This window comes from Caenorhabditis elegans, chromosome V (genome assembly GCF_000002985.6).
Source record: "Caenorhabditis elegans chromosome V".
Classification (NCBI taxonomy): Eukaryota; Metazoa; Nematoda; class Chromadorea; order Rhabditida; family Rhabditidae; genus Caenorhabditis; species Caenorhabditis elegans.
Window position 1 is genome coordinate 11,739,197 of NC_003283.11, and position 16,972 is coordinate 11,756,168.

The 16,972-nt window shown below is 35.7% G+C and overlaps 1 protein-coding gene and 3 non-coding genes across 5 annotated transcripts; 3 read left to right on the top strand and 1 right to left on the bottom strand.

Annotated features, from left to right (window-relative positions):
* Window positions 1-868: 868 nt before the first annotated feature.
* On the top strand, window positions 869-14,915 carry T04F3.1 (Aminotransferase class I/classII large domain-containing protein; the record flags this gene model as incomplete). Of its 2 annotated transcripts, NM_001269434.4 has the most annotated exons (17): window positions 869-1,192; window positions 1,654-1,752; window positions 2,639-2,908; window positions 2,953-3,242; window positions 3,440-4,451; window positions 4,674-4,973; window positions 5,342-11,164; window positions 11,263-11,386; window positions 11,446-11,833; window positions 11,904-12,070; window positions 12,116-12,462; window positions 12,511-12,640; window positions 12,991-13,365; window positions 13,412-13,497; window positions 13,638-14,091; window positions 14,173-14,312; window positions 14,611-14,915. In NM_001269434.4, 17 exons carry the CDS (start codon window positions 1,034-1,036, stop codon window positions 14,827-14,829), a joined length of 10,383 nt encoding a protein of 3,460 aa, NP_001256363.1. The 2 variants fall into 2 exon arrangements, with proteins under 2 accessions (NP_001256363.1, NP_001256364.1); NM_001269435.3 differs by lacking the exon at window positions 869-1,192 and having other exon boundaries at window positions 1,696-1,752; window positions 14,611-14,829.
* B0240.5 lies at window positions 2,200-2,284 on the top strand. The gene has a single exon (NR_069610.1). It is a non-coding gene; the product is annotated as an Unclassified non-coding RNA B0240.5 (non-coding RNA).
* Window positions 14,916-16,799: 1,884 nt separating the features above from the next.
* T04F3.6 lies at window positions 16,800-16,928 on the top strand. Its single transcript, NR_069612.1, has one exon. It is a non-coding gene; the product is annotated as an Unclassified non-coding RNA T04F3.6 (non-coding RNA).
* Window positions 16,800-16,958, bottom strand: T04F3.11. The gene has a single exon (NR_069611.1). It is a non-coding gene; the product is annotated as an Unclassified non-coding RNA T04F3.11 (non-coding RNA).
* Between the last annotated feature and the right edge of the window lie 14 nt (window positions 16,959-16,972).

Genomic DNA, 16,972 nt, shown 5'->3' on the forward strand with positions numbered 1-16,972 from the left:
TTTTCGCTGAAAAAAAACCGATTTTTTTGGGATTCCACGTCAACATTTTCTCATCGTCTTTTGTGTGGTTCGTATTGGAATTTATGCAAACTGATTTTTCATATTTTTCATTGCCAGTACAAACACACAATCGATTCAATTTTTTGAACATATTACAGAACGTCGTTTTTCTCTCAATTATTATTGACTTCACAAGGAACAGTTTTAATTGTACCTGATTTTTTGAAGATTAGAATTTTGATAGTTGTACGAATGTTTAGGGATCAGCAAATTCTCTGGGAGATTTTTAGAAATCAAAAACAATTTTTGATCTAATTTTTGGTTGAGATAATTTTTCAACAAATTATAAATTACAAAAAAATAGATCCAGATGTTTTTCATGCTCTTAAACACTTATAAAGTCATTGAAAACCTACAAAAAAACATCAAAAAATTGAAAATAATCAGTACTTTCGAAATTAATATGTTTTATATATGAGATCTTCCCATGAGTCTTTCGAGAAGTTCTGATAGTGAGTGAATCTTTGAAAAAATATATTATTTGTTAACTTCTGTTAATTGTTAATTTCACTGTATATAAAATTCTATCAATTTTTAGTGTTTTTTTTTTGACAGTTTTATTTTTTTTTGTAATTAATTTTTGTACTATTGAAAACTCTTTTCCGTATCCTTCGATACTATATCTGTTTGGTTTCTAGTTTAAACTATCCTCTAATCCATTTTCTAATCCAATCAAAAACTATCGACCTCAGACGATAAACCAAAAACCAAACTGACGTCGTGATGCGATGCGCGTTCTTGAAATAGGTGTGACAACCCGCAAGCATATCGCTTCAAAAAAAAGAAAGACAAGAAGACGATAACAGATATCATTGTTAATCAGTGTGATGGGTGGGAGTGAGTAGTACGTGCTGATACACTTCTTCCGCGCATTTCCTATATCTCATCTCTACCTTTTCATTCACCCCGTTGTCTGCTTCTACTCTCTTTATATTCTTTATTCAATTTACTCTTGAATGGCATCGTTGAAATTATGATGATCGCAGCTCCGACATCATTGTCCAAGAACGTCGAAGACGGTGGCAACTTCTCAGCAGATTCACCGCCATCACTCAATTCTGATGACGAGCAACTCGACGACGCTCCGTTTTTGAGTCATCAGTTGTCCGACGATCACGAGTCATTTTCTGAGGTAAGAGAGGGTTTTCATGAGTACAGTATTCAGTCAAGCTGTGATTAACAAAAGTTCTTTTGGTTCCGTGTTTCTTTAAAAAAAGGTTTGATTTTGTGAAGTCGAAACGTTTTTTTTTCTCGCAAATGCATTTTTAGCAATGTACAACATTTTTTGAAAATAAAGGAGCAAACTTTATTCATTAAAACTATAGCTTCCTTCAGAAGTTTGTACCTAAAATAGAACTCTTACTTAAAAGTACATTCAAATTTAGCGTAAAGTAAACTGCCACTCGTGAGAATTTGGGATCTGCTGAAAATTTAACCTCGTAGTTTTTGTCTCATAGGCACAGATAGGTTTTTTGATGGCTTGCACTGAATTTTTTCAAGCGTTGCCATATGTTATAGAAAATGATCTGCAAGTGACAGTACAACTTTTAATTAAAAATAGAAACTTATTGACATTAAATATTCATTTTTTAGAAGTTTCTACGCAACATTCTGACACACGATTATCAGAATCTGATGCCACGTCGAAGAGAAAAATTTGTTGAAATCACGAAAACTGTCACTGTCACTGAGGTTTGTTTTTTTTTTGTTTCTTTTCGAGTTTCTTCTCTCAAAAGTCAGGTAATAATCAATCAATTAATGATCAGTGACATTGTTTGTCTGATTCTTCTCTTTCTTCTTTTATTTACCATCCTTTGTCAAGTTCTTCGTTTTCATAATAATCTACCATGTCGATTCTTTTCAATTTTGTTCCAACACCTGCAAAAACCAACTTCCACACTTTCAATTCATATTTTCACATCTTGATACCCCATCATCATCATAATTCTTTTCAATTCACTACTATCTTCAAAACCAATCAAGAACCGACTACTGAACTTTCACCCTCAAACTGATCACTATACCTGCGCAACACACTTTTTCTTCTCGGTTTCTTTGAATAACTTTTCATTTCACTTTCAGATTTTTGTGGAATGTATTGAAAGGGATGAAAGAAAAAGTAATATGAGATTATAGGAAATTGCAACAAAGTAATAAAATATGAGAAGGTTCTATGAAAGTTTCCAAAAAAAACTATTTTACGGAACTTCCGACTTTAAGATTCTTTCGATTTTCGAAGAAAAGAAATTAATACTGAAAGCTAGCATTTCAAAAATTAAACATTCAGTAGACTGATTGTTCACATTGATTTCTATAAAGCGTCTGAAAAATCAAACAATAAAAAAACTAGAATTTTATAAAATTTCGATGACGAAATTTCGATTAATACGAAACTCATAACAAAGATTCTAAACAACTTGTTTTCGCTGGTCGGAATAACATGAACTTATCGCAGTTAACAAAATTATTTTCATTTTGACCTTCATTTTCTTCTCCTATCATATGTATTGTGATTGTTGAAAATAATTCATAAAATAGGTGTTTGAAAGGCGAAATGTAAAAAATAATTTTAATTCAGATAGTCAACGGAGCACCAGACAAGCATCCGTCTTCGTGTGAAGTTAAAGTGACAAACGTTTCGCCGGCTGGACCTCATCCGGTTAACGTTTCCATAAAACATTTACACGAGAAATGGCATTCTTGTGAAGAGTTGGACAGATCAGACAACGGAGAAGACTTGGGAAAAGGGACCGTAATTCGTATTCAAGAAACACATAAACCATTCAATTGCACTCAAAAGAAACACCAAACAAATAAATTTGTATATGAAGACGTGATTAACACAAAAGTAAGAACCAAGTTAGAATGGTTAATAATTTATTATAATTTTAGATGGAGAGCTCAACAAAATCTCGTCAACCTCCATCAGCCAATAGTACACTTTTCAACCGGTCTAGTGATAATATCATAGATTTAGAGTTTAGACATCCAATTCTTAGAGAGACATCTGAAAAGAAATCAGAAAGAACAGAACAGAAAGCAAATGGAAATAATGGTACAAGGCGTCGCTTTGCGGATTTAAGGAAAAGAGTGTCGACTACTACAAAGACTTCTGTAACTGAAACAGAGAATGTGACAACTACAAGAAGAAGTAGCAGTGCTCATAGTACTCATTCAAAGAGGTAAATTTAAATCATCTTTAAGATTTTTTTTCTATCTGGACCTCGGGTTACAAGAAACATTGTTATCGGTTTTTTTGTGGCAAAATCATTGATAGATCCTCAAAACATTTTACGAAGTCTGTTAATACTGAAATTATCTTAAAACTTACTTGCAAAGCTTAAAATAAACTCTTAAACAATAATGGTTTTACTTCCAGAAGCTCCGCAAAACCAGAAGTTCATACACTGTATTACCGGAAATTTGTGGACGAAGAAACAAAAGGAGCAGATGATGATTCAAGTGATTCTGGAAGTGTTATAATTTATAGAGATGCTGTCACACGACGTTCTCGCTCAGCTGATCCTCTTCAGAATTCATCTCCAACAATGTCACCGATTGCTCCACCAAGAAAACGATTAGGAAGAGAAGAATCATTGCATTATTATCGAGATGATGACGAAGTTATTCAAGAGCAATCAAGTACTGAGAAGAGTCGAAGAGTTACTGTAAAATCTCCTGAACCAGGAAATACATCAGTTTCTATGAATGATAATGTTGAAGGTCGAAATTTAACTGCAGGAATTACATCTATATCTATGAATGATTCGTGTACAGATACTTCATACGAGTCAAGATTTTCTACAATTCCACGGGCAAGGAGTTCACCTCCAGGAAATCATCGGGTCAATCATATTCAGGTCAACGTAATCGGTCCGATAAGAGTTTCAGAACCGGAAAGTAGGCATCCAGTCGTTGGAAGTGTAGGCGAAGATGTAACAATGGATATTTATATTGAGAGAAGAAGATCTGGATCAAATCCAAGAAGAGATTCACATGTTTCTTTTGAAACATTAGAAGCTCCGCCTAAACCACCAAGAAGATCAAAATATGATGAACATATTCGAATTGGAGATCCAATTGCCACATCTACTCCAATGACAACAATCGAAAGAAAACAGACAAGAGAAGAAAGAGTTTCAACTGAAAGTGGTCAATCTAGTAGGAAAAGTACAAGAAGTTCTCGTCCTCCAGATATAAATATCATTGAGTGTGAAACCTTCCTCAAAGAAACACGTTCTCCGGCAAGAACTCCAGCTACTCCAATTGTAGTTATCAATCAGACTCCATCTTCACGAAGAAGTTCACAAGATTTGCTCGGCGAGCCAGGGCAAAGACGCCGAAAGAGCACAGTAACAGATATTGATTGGTATGCTGCATTTAATATGAAGGTTAGTTGGTTAAACCGGTTGTATAGAGGATTATTGACGCAATTTATTCGCAATTCCAAAAAAACGGTTATTATTTTGTGTCACTTTCGTTTCTCAAAGTTCTACATTTATAAAATGGTGTTCGATATTTCTAAAATAGTTAAAATATTCAAAAGAAAAAAGAAAAAGAAAGTGAGTATTTTTTAATAATTTAATTTATAAACGAGTTTTAAACATTTTCAGGATCCATCTTCACCAACTAAAATTGCTCGTCCTTCATTTGCTTCTCATAATGAAGAGAGAAAAGCTTCGAGAGATCTCAGAAGACGTGCTTCAGATTCTTCCATGATTGGAATTCCACCAGCAGATATCGATTTAAATCAGATTTTTCTGTGTACAGTCCCACCGGAAATCAAGAAAGATGAAAAGTGTCAATGCAATGCTTGTCGATTAATTCGAATGTCTGAAGCTGAGAGAGCAGTTCGAATTGAGAGATCGGGTCGGTCAAGGCAGAGTAGATCATTTACCAGAACCACTGAATTTGTAAGCTATGCAAACCTAAAAAATCTGGGCAGACGGTTAAAAGTTCAAATTATTGTCTTTACCATGGCATTTGTTCAATGATAATCGTTTTAAAATTGAAATTATTTTTGGCACAGTTATTATTATTTGTCGATTGAGTGTCGTTTTGATCATAAAATCAGGTTTAAATTCTTAATTTTCTAAACGTAAACAATTTGCCAAAGTTTGTGTTTTAGATGCAATACTAATAGAGAGTGCAAGTCTAATAGAAATACCATATTAATAGAAAAAGCACGGTAAACTTGAAAATCAAAGTTTAACTTGTACTAAAAGGCATATTAATTTTTTACAAAAGATCCTATCAGAAAATAACATTCTTCATTTTTCAGGAAACTCGTTCCAGTACACTTCCATCAAGACACCGAACTGCTCCAGTTGACATTGAACTTGAAGATATTTTCAATCCAAAGCCATTCTCCCATCCATCTGCCAATTCGAAGCCTCCGACACCTCCAAATCGTCGTCGTCATCCTCCATCTGCTTCAGTTGCACATTCACAATCATCCTTCGTTGATGAGTCACCGTCGCAACATTTTGTCACAACTACTATCGATCGTAACCAGGTGACACCGGTGACTACTACCACAACTAACATGAGGGAATCAGGTCCTCTGTTGCATGAAAATTCTCACAATCAGTTGCTTTCATCTTCTGATAACTGGGTTGCACAGATGATGAACGATGCTAGTGAATGGGAAAATAATGTTTCTAGTCGAAAATCTTCAATATTATCAACTTCTTCAACATCAGCTAGAAAGGCTTCAGTTGCCAGGAGAATTAGTGTAGATGAATTGACAAAACCCGAGAAAAGAAAGTCTCGTCAAGCTGTTCCTCTTCCACCATCTGATGTTAGTATTGATGATATTTTCACTGCATTGACACCAAGAAAAGAAGAAGTTCAATCAGAAAGAAAAACATTCATAGTGACACGAAAACAGAGAGCACAGGACGTTGATGCTATCGATTTTGAAAAAGATCGTGAAACACCAATAGCTCCCCCAAGAAGTGGAAAACGAAAAAGTGATGCAACTGAAAATCAGCCAGAAATTACTTTGGAACTGGATGTTGAAAAACACGAGATTGATTCTTCAAAAGTTTCCACTTCTACTATTAATTTGAATGACGAAAGTATGGAAACACGGAACACGAATGATTCAAAAGACTCATTCGATGATGAAGTCAACCCAAGAAATCAACGTTTAGTCGTTGAGATACCATTTTCTGAACCAAGAGTCACATCAACTGCTACAATTCAACTAGAATCTTCGGATGTCGCTGGAGAAAACTCTGAAAACAAGAGACCTGTCATTTCAATGAGATCCAAATCAGAAATTGCCAAGAAGGAGAAAGATGCTCAACGATCTGGTTTTGTTATTATCCCTCACTCTAAAGAACATATTCTTGATGAATCCAATATTTCGATGGACGATGTGTTCAACACAACTCCGCATGATCAATGTCGAGTCCCGGATATTGATGCAGATTCATCTAAGCACACATCTTCTGATTCGAGAGAAGTTTCAACTGTCACTATCAATTTGGACAATGTTTTCCCTACGGAAGAGCCAAAGCTTGTAGCGAAAGATAACTGTGAAATAGAAGCGGAGGAAGAACGGATAGGAAAGCGAATTAAGCAATTTGAACGCACAACTGGTGAACAAGAAATTTCGAAAAATTCTGAGCCAACTGAAGATGAGATGCCTGATGAGAAAGACCACAGAACATCAGCAGTCAGTATTGATTTGGATAAAGTGTTTGTTCAAGGAACTGCTAAAAAGCCTGAAAATGATGAATTCGACGAAAAGATAAAAAGAGGAATTGCTGAGTTTGAACGGTCAAAGCAAGAGAAAGAAGTGCAAAGATCTGGTGTAGCTGAAACTTCTCACTCTGGCAAGCACATTTTTGATGAATCTAATATCTCAATGGATGATGTGTTCAATACATCCCAGAAGTATAAATCAGATGAGAAGTTATCTACGCCAGAAAGGACAGTGGAGCCCGAGGTTTCGACGGCTACTATGAATTTAGATAACATCATTTCTGCATCGGGAATTGCAACAAGGGAGGAAAACACCAACGTACTCGAAGAAGAGGAAAGAATTCAGAAGCGAGTCGAAGAATTCAAGAAAACTACAGAAAACCTGGAAATCCAAAAAGAAGTTGTGTTAACCAAAGAAGAAGTTGACAATTCTGATGTGAAAGAACATAGAACATCTGCTGTCAACATTGATTTGGAAAAGGTTTTCATTCACGGATCGTCCAAAAAGCCTAAAAATGACGATGAGAAGATAAGACGTGGAATAGCTGAGTTTGAAAGAACAAAACAAGAGAAAGAAGCTCAACGATCTACTGTAATTGAGACCTCTCAATCTAACAGTCGCATTTTCGAAGAATCGAGTATTTCGATGGACGATGTATTCAATAACTCTTTGCACAATGAAAGCCAAGTATCTGAAATTACAGAGGCTTCTGATCCATCTGACCTAGTTTTAACTTCTACTACTTTCCATAACGTCATTGAAGAAAAAATCGATGATGATGTAACAAAGACCGACAGTAATGTCGAAGAGGAGAAGGAGCAAGTTCGGTTAAGAATTGATGAATTCAAAAGACCAACAGAAGAGCAAAATCTCCAAAAAGAATTTGAATTGACTAAAAAAGAAGAAGAATATTCTGTGAAGATGGAAAACAGAACATCCGCAGTCAGTATCGATTTGGACAAAGTTTTTGATCAAAGCTCCAAAGAAACAACTGTAAGCAATGAAACTGACGAAAAGATAAAAAGAGGAATTGCTGAGTTTGAACGGTCAAAGCAAGAGAAAGAAGTGCAAAGATCTGGTGTAGCTGAAACTTCTCACTCTGGCAAGCACATTTTTGATGAATCTAATATCTCAATGGATGATGTGTTCAATACATCCCAGAAGTATAAATCAGATGAGAAGTTATCTTCGCCAGAAAGGACAGTGGAGCCCGAGGTTTCGACGGCTACTATGAATTTAGATAACATCATTTTTGCATCGGGAATTGCAACAAGGGAGGAAAACACCGACGTACTCGAAGAAGAGGAAAGAATTCAGAAGCGAGTCGAAGAATTCAAGAAAACTACAGAAAACCTGGAAATCCAAAAAGAAGTTGTGTTAACCAAAGAAGAAGTTGACAATTCTGATGTGAAAGAACATAGAACATCTGCTGTCAACATTGATCTGGACGATGTCTTCATTCAAAGATCTTCTAAACATCCTGAAAATGACGAAGACGATGAGAAGATAAGACGCGGAATAGCTGAGTTTGAAAGAACAAAACAAGAGAAAGAAGCTCAACGATCTGCTGTAATTGAGACCTCTCAATCCAACAAGCACATTTTTGACAAATCAAACATTTCGATGGATGAAGTATTCAACGAATCGCAAAATGGCCAGAAAGATTCGAGTAATATTGATATGAAGGAAACTGATATGCCAGAAAAAGAAAGAGATGACCAGAGATATGTAGATGTGCACAGGGACAAGAAACCTTTCGAAAATGGAGAATTTGAACCAACGTTTAACGGCTCTAAAATATCGAATGAGCCGAAACAAATTTCAATCACAACTATCAATTTGGACAATGTTTTTCCTACGGAAGAGCCAAAGCTTGTAGCGGAAGATAACTGTGAAATAGAAGCGGAGGAAGAACGGATAAGAAAACGAATTAAGCAATTTGAACGCACAACTGGTGAACAAGAAATTTTGAAAAATTCTGAGCCAGCTGAAGATGAAACGTCTGATGAGAAAAAACACAGAACAGCAGCAGTCAGTATTGATTTGGATAAAGTGTTTGTTCAAGGAACTGCTAAAAAGCCTGAAAATGATGAATTCGACGAAAAGATAAAAAGAGGAATTGCTGAGTTTGAACGGTCAAAGCAAGAGAAAGAAGTGCAAAGATCTGGTGTAGCTGAAACTTCTCACTCTAGCAAGCACATTTTCGATGAATCTAATATCTCAATGGATGATGTGTTCAATACATCCCAGAAGTATAAATCAGATGAGAAGTTATCTACGCCAGAAAGGACAGTGGAGCCCGAGGTTTCGACGGCTACTATGAATTTAGATAACATCATTTTTGCATCGGGAATTGCAACAAGGGAGAAAAACACCGACGTACTCGAAGAAGAGGAAAGAATTCAGAAGCGAGTCGAAGAATTCAAGAAAACTACAGAAAACCTGGAAATCCAAAAAGAAGTTGTGTTAACCAAAGAAGAAGGTGACAATTCTGATGTGAAAGATCATAAAGCATCTGCTGTCAACATTGATTTGGACGATGTTTTCATTCAAAGATCTTCTAAACATCCTGAAAATGACGAAGACGATGAGAAGATAAGACGCGGAATAGCTGAGTTTGAAAGAACAAAACAAGAGAAAGAAGCTCAAAGATCTACTGTAATCGAAACTCAATACTCTAGCAAGGACATGTTTAATGAATCTGATATTTCACTGGATGTTGTGTTCAATACATCCCAGAAGGATAAATCAGATGAGAAGTTATCTTCGCCAGAAAGGACAGTGGAACCCGAGGTTTCGACGGCTACTGTGAATTTGGATAACATGGTTGCACTGTCTAAGGAAAGAAGGAAAGAAAACAACGAAACACAAGAAGAAGAGGAACAAATCCAGAAGAGAGTTGAGGAATTTAAAGAAAGTACGGAGGAGCAGAAAATCCAGAAATCTATTGAGTTAACGAAAGAAGAATGCACCTCTGATGAGAAAGAACTCAAAACCTATTCTGGAAGTATTGATTTGGATAAGGTCTTCATTCAAGGATCTTCTAAAAAGCCTAGAAATGATGAATCCGATGAAAGGATCAACAGAGGAATTGCTGAGTTTGAAAGAACGAAGCAAGAGAAAGAAGCCCAACGATCTGTTGTAGTTGAGACTTCTCCATCCAACAAGCACATTTCAGATGAATCGAGCATTTCAATGGATGAAATCTTCAGCAGGTCCCAAGACAACAAAAGTACTTCTAATTTTGAAAAGTCAGGTTCAATACCAATTATAGTCCTGCCTGGAGAAGAAAAAGAAGTAGCATCTGCTAGTATCAATTTGAATGGTGTATTTTTGGAAGGAAAACAGAAGACATCCACTGATTACGGGAGAGAAAAGGTCAATAAGGTTCAAGAGAATAGCGGATCTTATTCTACTCGGCATGCTATGGATGGTGCTAGCATATCTTTGGATGATATTTTCAATACTTCATCAACTTCACAAAAGACTGAAACTGACAAAATTGATAACTCTCAAGAATTTCCTCAACTTTCCAAACCAGTTCTCAAATCTTCGATTTCTCTGGATGACTTATTCAACAACACTTCAGGAATTGAAAAGACTACATCCGAGAAGACAACAACTACAACTACCACTAGAACTGAAACAACAACTGACACTTATTCAAAGCGGTCAACATCAACTCTTGTTGATCGTTTTGGATATGAAACTGCCACACCTCCAGCCATTTCAATCGCAGCCATATCTTTTGATCAACCATCTTCTTCTTCGCCCCAAGCTTTTCCTCGTAGTAAACATCAGAATCTTTCTTCTCTAACAGTTCCAGGAAAATGGAATGAGTCAATGATGTCAAATACATCAACAATAAGTCTAGATGATTCATTCAATAATTCATTTTCAAAATCTAACACTTCACAAGTATACGAACCAAGAATGAGAAAACCATTGACTCTTCCTGTTGATAATTGGATTGATAATTTGGTATCAGAAGCAACAAATGAAGCCACCAAAGAAGCACCGAAAACTCCAAAAAGTGACACTCTCAACTATTTCCGATCACCAACAAGAATAAGTCAAGAGATTAAATATGAATGGGTAGCTGATATGATTGGAGATATTGATAGAAAAAACAAAGGAGGACATCAATCAGAAGAGGAACATCTCCAGAAACATGATAGCACATGGGTATCAAGTGTCGTGTATCGACCAACATTAGAAACAAGTGCATATACTTTACGATCAAGTCAACTCAACACAGACTGCAAAATGGAAATTGATTTAGAAAATGTATTTGATGAATGTTTAATGGGAAAGAAAAAAGATGATGAACATTGTGAATGCTCAGCTTGTCGACTCACAGAACAAGAGTTGGAAGAGATCAAAAAGAGAAAGGTGAGTAGTTTGGGAATTGTTTACTTTTACCGCTGACAATATCAGTTTTGGAATAAGTTTTTTTTTCAAAGGTTAAATTACATTTCAATTAATTCCAGATCGAGCTTGAAAACATGACAAGTGAGCAGAAAATTATTATCTCCGAACCATCAGATAGAAGAAAATCAGTAGACTTTTCGAACCCATCGCAAATTTCACTTAATGAAGTTTTCAGCCCTGAAGGTTTGTTTCAAAAATCTGAAAAACAGCATGCAACATTAATTTCAAAATTAATTTTTTAGTTCCTCTTCGTATCGAAACCGAACACGCCCCAGCACCTTCTACGTCATCACCTCCTCTTGAGTCAACTAGAATTTATTACCTTTCTCCAAAAGTATCTGAGACGGTTACAACAACTCATCAATGGAAAGATGCTGGTATTCCAATGGATGAAATCTTCAGTCCAGTATCGTCTACCGCAGATGGTAATCGTAGATTCTCAAACTTCTACGAAGACCGTAGTGGATGGGATACTATTGGAAGTGAAGATAGTGGAGTTATGTCAGGTGGTGATAGAGGAAGAAGAAGATCAACAAGAATTACGGATCAAGTTATCGATGAAGCATTCCAAGGAATTTTCGATTCACAACCATCAACTTCTACAGCTCATCCGAAGCCAGTGAGAACTGAGTGAGTTTTTAAAGAATTCTTTTTAAGGGCATTCTCTGTTAGATACACTTTACATTTAAAATGACTTCAGAACTCATTATGACGATTACTACATTACTTCCCTTCAACAGGAAGATCTAGATGCAACTGATTCTGAAGTTGATGGAGAAAATCTGGATGTGAGCACATTTGTGGATGATATTTTAGGAAAGAGCATGGATGAGGCTGCATTTTTGAGTAGTACTAAATCACTCAGAGGTAAGAAACGTCTTCTAAGAATCAAACATTATATTCTACTTTCAGAGCACACAGATACATCAATCGATCGAAAAAAGTCAGGGGAAAAAGTTCATTCATACTACCGAAATCGAACGGATACATCAATAGACAAACGCTCAAAACCCGAAGTAATCACTGAAGATTTGGAGACGTCAGAACTACAAGATGAAATTATGAAATTAGTATTCGTAGAGCCATCAGTTTCTAAATCTGATTCATCAGCTAACATCAAAGCTTCTCAAAACAAATCCACAACAAAACCATGTGACGAAGAGTTGCTGGAAATTGAAATCAAGTCAGAATACTTCCTTATCAAAGGATCCTACTCACTTCTTATTCCAAAATCAGACCCTCTTGGAAAAATGTTACAAGTGAGCCTCTCTCTGCAATTGCTCGTCACTGTGTTTACGTACTTTCAGAAACTCCGCGAGCAGAACGATTCATTGGCAACTCTTGATTTCTCACTTACAAGAAAGCTCAAAAAGTTATTAGTCAATTGTATTCGGGAAAAAGCAGGCAGCTTGGATATGGTATCTATGTCTTCGCAGTGTATGTAGATTTTAAAAAATACGTTTAAAAATAAGATTTAAAAATCTAACAAGAATTCAATTGAATTAAATAATCGATAAAATCGTAATTATATATTTTACGGGACTAATTTCTAACATTTTATAATTATCGGTCATAATTAATTTCTTATTTTCCCATTTTTAAATATGGGAAATACAATGATCAAAGTAACAAGACCGACTAGTTCTTGTAAGTTTTTCGATTGAATCCTGCCACAAATAATTCAGTTCAAATTAATTTTAGAACAACTACATATTTCATTGACTGAAAATTGTCACTACAAACAAAAAATCCCTTTAAAAATTCACATGTTTTACACATATTTTTAGATGAAGGACTCTCGTCTCGCGGTCAGAGTTTAATCGAGTCCATCGATCACGCTTCGGCTACATTTTTGAAGATGAACGTAGACAAATACGAACCAACACGCAATCCTAACGGAGTCGTTAACTTTTGCACTGCCGAGAATAACATTTGCACTCCGCTTTTAGAAGATCGGTTCAAACATCTTGAATTGTTTTTCCCAAACATCGAACATCTAGTGAGATATCCACCAGCTGGGGGATGGCCTGAAACTCGAAGAGTTCTTGTCAAATATTTCAAAGAGTTTATGGGTGCTGGAGTGACAATTGATGAGCTTGTATTGACAGCTTCAACGAGAACTGGTTATGATGTTACAAGCTATTGCTTGTTTGAACAAGATGGTAAGAGAGAATGCAATAAAATTATTGTATGATGGGTTTTTGACAGACATTTTGTTGACCAATGGACCGATTTACACTGGTACCATTTCAAATGTGCAGGAAAAAGCTCAATGTCAAGTGGTGTGTGTAGAGGTATAATATGTCATTTGAAAAAATATAGAAATATTTAGTGACAGTTAGAATGTGCTTTAATTCCTAACTTGTTAGCGTAAAACCTAAAATATGTTCTCGATTATCTTCGAATCCATTTCACTTTTTTTTTTAATTTTCAGACTGATCTTTCCAACCCACGTCTTGATGTTAAAATGTATGAAGCAGAGTTGAATCGACAAATCGCCCTTGAGAATACAGTTTCTGGTGTAATTATTGTTAATCCACACAATCCTCTGGGTGTGACGTTCCCTCCTGAACAAGTCATCAGTCTGTGTAATTGGGCTTCCTCGAAAAACTTGAGAGTTGTGATTGACGAAGTTTTTGCAAACAGTGTCTTCGATAAATTGAATTCAAAGTTCCGACCATTCCTGTCTTATCGTCATCGTCTACACCGTCCTGATAGTGTCGCATGGTTATGGAGTGTTAGCAAGGATTTTGGACTTCCAGGACTCAAGTTTGCAGTGATACATACAACGAATGAAGGACTTTGTCAAGCGGCAACAAAACTGCAAATGTACTATCCGTGCTCCCCATTCGTTCAAGATTTTGCTGTGAACTTATTGTCTGATTCAGGTAAAATAACTTCAATTTTGATTTAACATGTTTTACAAAAAACAAAAACTTGACGGGAAGTATAGTCTCTTATATTTTCAGAATGGCTACGAGAGTTCCATCGTGAAGTGAACAAACGTATTTCAATCCACTATCGCTACACTTCTGATAATTTGAAACGTTTGGAAATCCCATTTATTCCAGCTCAAGCAGGAATATTTGTTTTTGCCGACTTCTCCAAGGTAGATCATTTGAACTTACAAAAATTTGATGATGATTCACTCTGATCAAAAATCGCTTACGTTTTACTTACTATGATTTTAGGGGAAAGAAGACGAATTATATTCAATAATCATCTTAAACTTTTATAAACAAGTTTTAAAGTGATTTTGTGGTTCAAAGATTACATGAGCAGAATATAATAAATGTTAAATCAGAAACAAAAAAATAAAGTGTAACTTTATCTATTTCGGTTTCAGTGGAAAAAAATAACTTTCAAGTGATTTTTTGTTTCAAAATACAACACGGATATCATTTTAGCATCTTACTTCGTTGGATTCTGTAGGAGAACTTGCATTGTTTGAGCGTCTTGCTGAAGCAGGAGTAATGCTGACTCCGGGTGTTCATCAGAAATGTCACGTGTTTGGATGGTTCCGCATTGTGTTTGCCTGCACGAAAGAAGAGCTTGAAGAAGGATTCAGAAGACTTTACATCCATTTGGGAAGTCAACTACAACCCGTAGGAACTGTTGAATATTAATAATTAACTAGATTGCTTTACGTTTTTTTTCAAATTTTAATTGTTCACACCTACTTATTTTATGTGATGCGCCCCCCCCCCCCCCCCATATTTCTTTCTTTTATTTTTCAATTTCTTGCTTTTTTCCACTCGTTTTTTTACTTGGCTTTTACATGAATATATGGATAGATGTGCACTTTTCTTCACATTTCTCACTTTTTGGATGGCCCCAAAGTGGGCGTCCAGAATGTGCCAGGCACGAAGGACCACCCAGTGTTCGTAACAGATGGACAAAAACTGACAAGTATGTCCAGCCTTTTTTATGAACTTTTGTCGGTCCACTCGTTTTTTAAAAACACAAAAAACAAGAAAGAGCTAAAGCAAAGCTGGGAAAACGTTAAGAGCTTGCATGTGAAGCAGAGCTTTTGACTGATGTTGTTCAGGCAATTGACTTGAAAGTTCATCCCACAAAACTTTGTCATTATTAACTCACTTGTAATTTGAGTTACCGTATTTCTATTTCTATTTTGAGAGAGTACTCTTAATCCGTTCCAGTTACATCATAGATTCTTTGTCTGAAATAAAAAGTCTAGATAAACACTCACATCTGCAAAACTTTAACTTAATATTTTATAAGTAACTCTCTGTGTTACGAAAATATCGGAAAATAATGAATGTGCGACTGATACGTATTTAAGAAATAATTTCAGATTAGGAACATCAAAAACTTAAAAACATAGAGAATGATCGACCACATAGTCTGAGATTTCAAGAACATACGCGTAACACTTTTCTGAACTATTCCAGTGTTTTTATGTTTGATCGATCAAAAATTGTATGATACACCAATTTTTAGGAGTTTGGATTTATTTTAGAAAAGTTTTTTTTTTGAAAAAATGTTCTGCATTGCAAAATGTGTTGACTTGCCAAAATAATTTTTATATGTTTTTTCAAAACTTTGATTGAGAATTTTACCATGGTCAAATAACTTTGAGAGGATTTCCAATAATTATTATTACTGATTCTCTGATGCGGAATGTTATGTTGAATACCCTTTTTTGATTGATACTAGGTTCGTTTGGAAATTCAGAATAGATAACTTAACCCGGCGAGGTATCATGGGCGCCTCATCCGAGCATTTTCACAGTCCTACAGTATGCTTCAGTTCATGAGCTTCACCCTGCAGAGTGACGAGGTTTAAACTGAAAACCTTTTCTTCTTAGATAGGGTGTTTATGTGAGCATTTATTTTTCAAGGCAAACTAAAGTAATTCATAATTGCAATGTTTAATTGGTTTTCCTTAGCATTTTCAGTATAAAGCTATTCTTTGATAAACAAGCGGTACTTTGGTCAAACAAAGCAATCTCATCCAAAACACAAAATATAGAATTCTAGATAATAATGATAATGTATCTTTTAAGTATTGTTTACAACAGTAGTTTTAAATATTATTCATAGATCACATGCCCTGGCACACATTTTCATTCTCACTTTCTTCCCCCCATAAAACAGCGTCGTTCAAAAAACGAGTAAAGATCTTGCAACTTTAAAGAGAATATGTTTTCTTTACTTTCTTGTTTTTTGTGCTCTTGTTTTCTGTTCTTCGTGCCCTTTTCCACGCGACTAAATTTAATTTCCCACCCTCTCCCACGCCAATTCCAATTTTCCCCCATCTACAATCATCCAAGTTTTGTTCCATTTTTTAGAGGGTCGATCGTTTGCTCAAGAGATTACATTATTTACCTGAGCGCCCGCCAGTTAGTTTGTCTCTTCACTCACTCCATCTTTGAGTTTCACAAGAATCCAACTCGGTTTCTTCTACATACATATATATTCCCATATTTTACTAAATATTTCGTGTCTTCCCTTCTTTTTTTTCTCCACTTTTCCTCCTATCTTCATCATTTATCAACTACACTGACTCCACCCACATTCCTATCCATTTTGAGTCCTGCAAATTGTGCAAAAAACAGATGACCGCCCGACTCAGAGAATATTGAATATTCAATTGGTGCTCTTGTTAAGTGATAAGAGCGCGGCGCCAGGAAATCGGGAGACTGACACGTCTGTCTGGAGCCATCATTTTCCCACTCTTTTTCTAACTTTCTTGCATTCCCCATTTTATAATCACTCTCGAAATTTTATGTGAAATGTTTTTGAACTC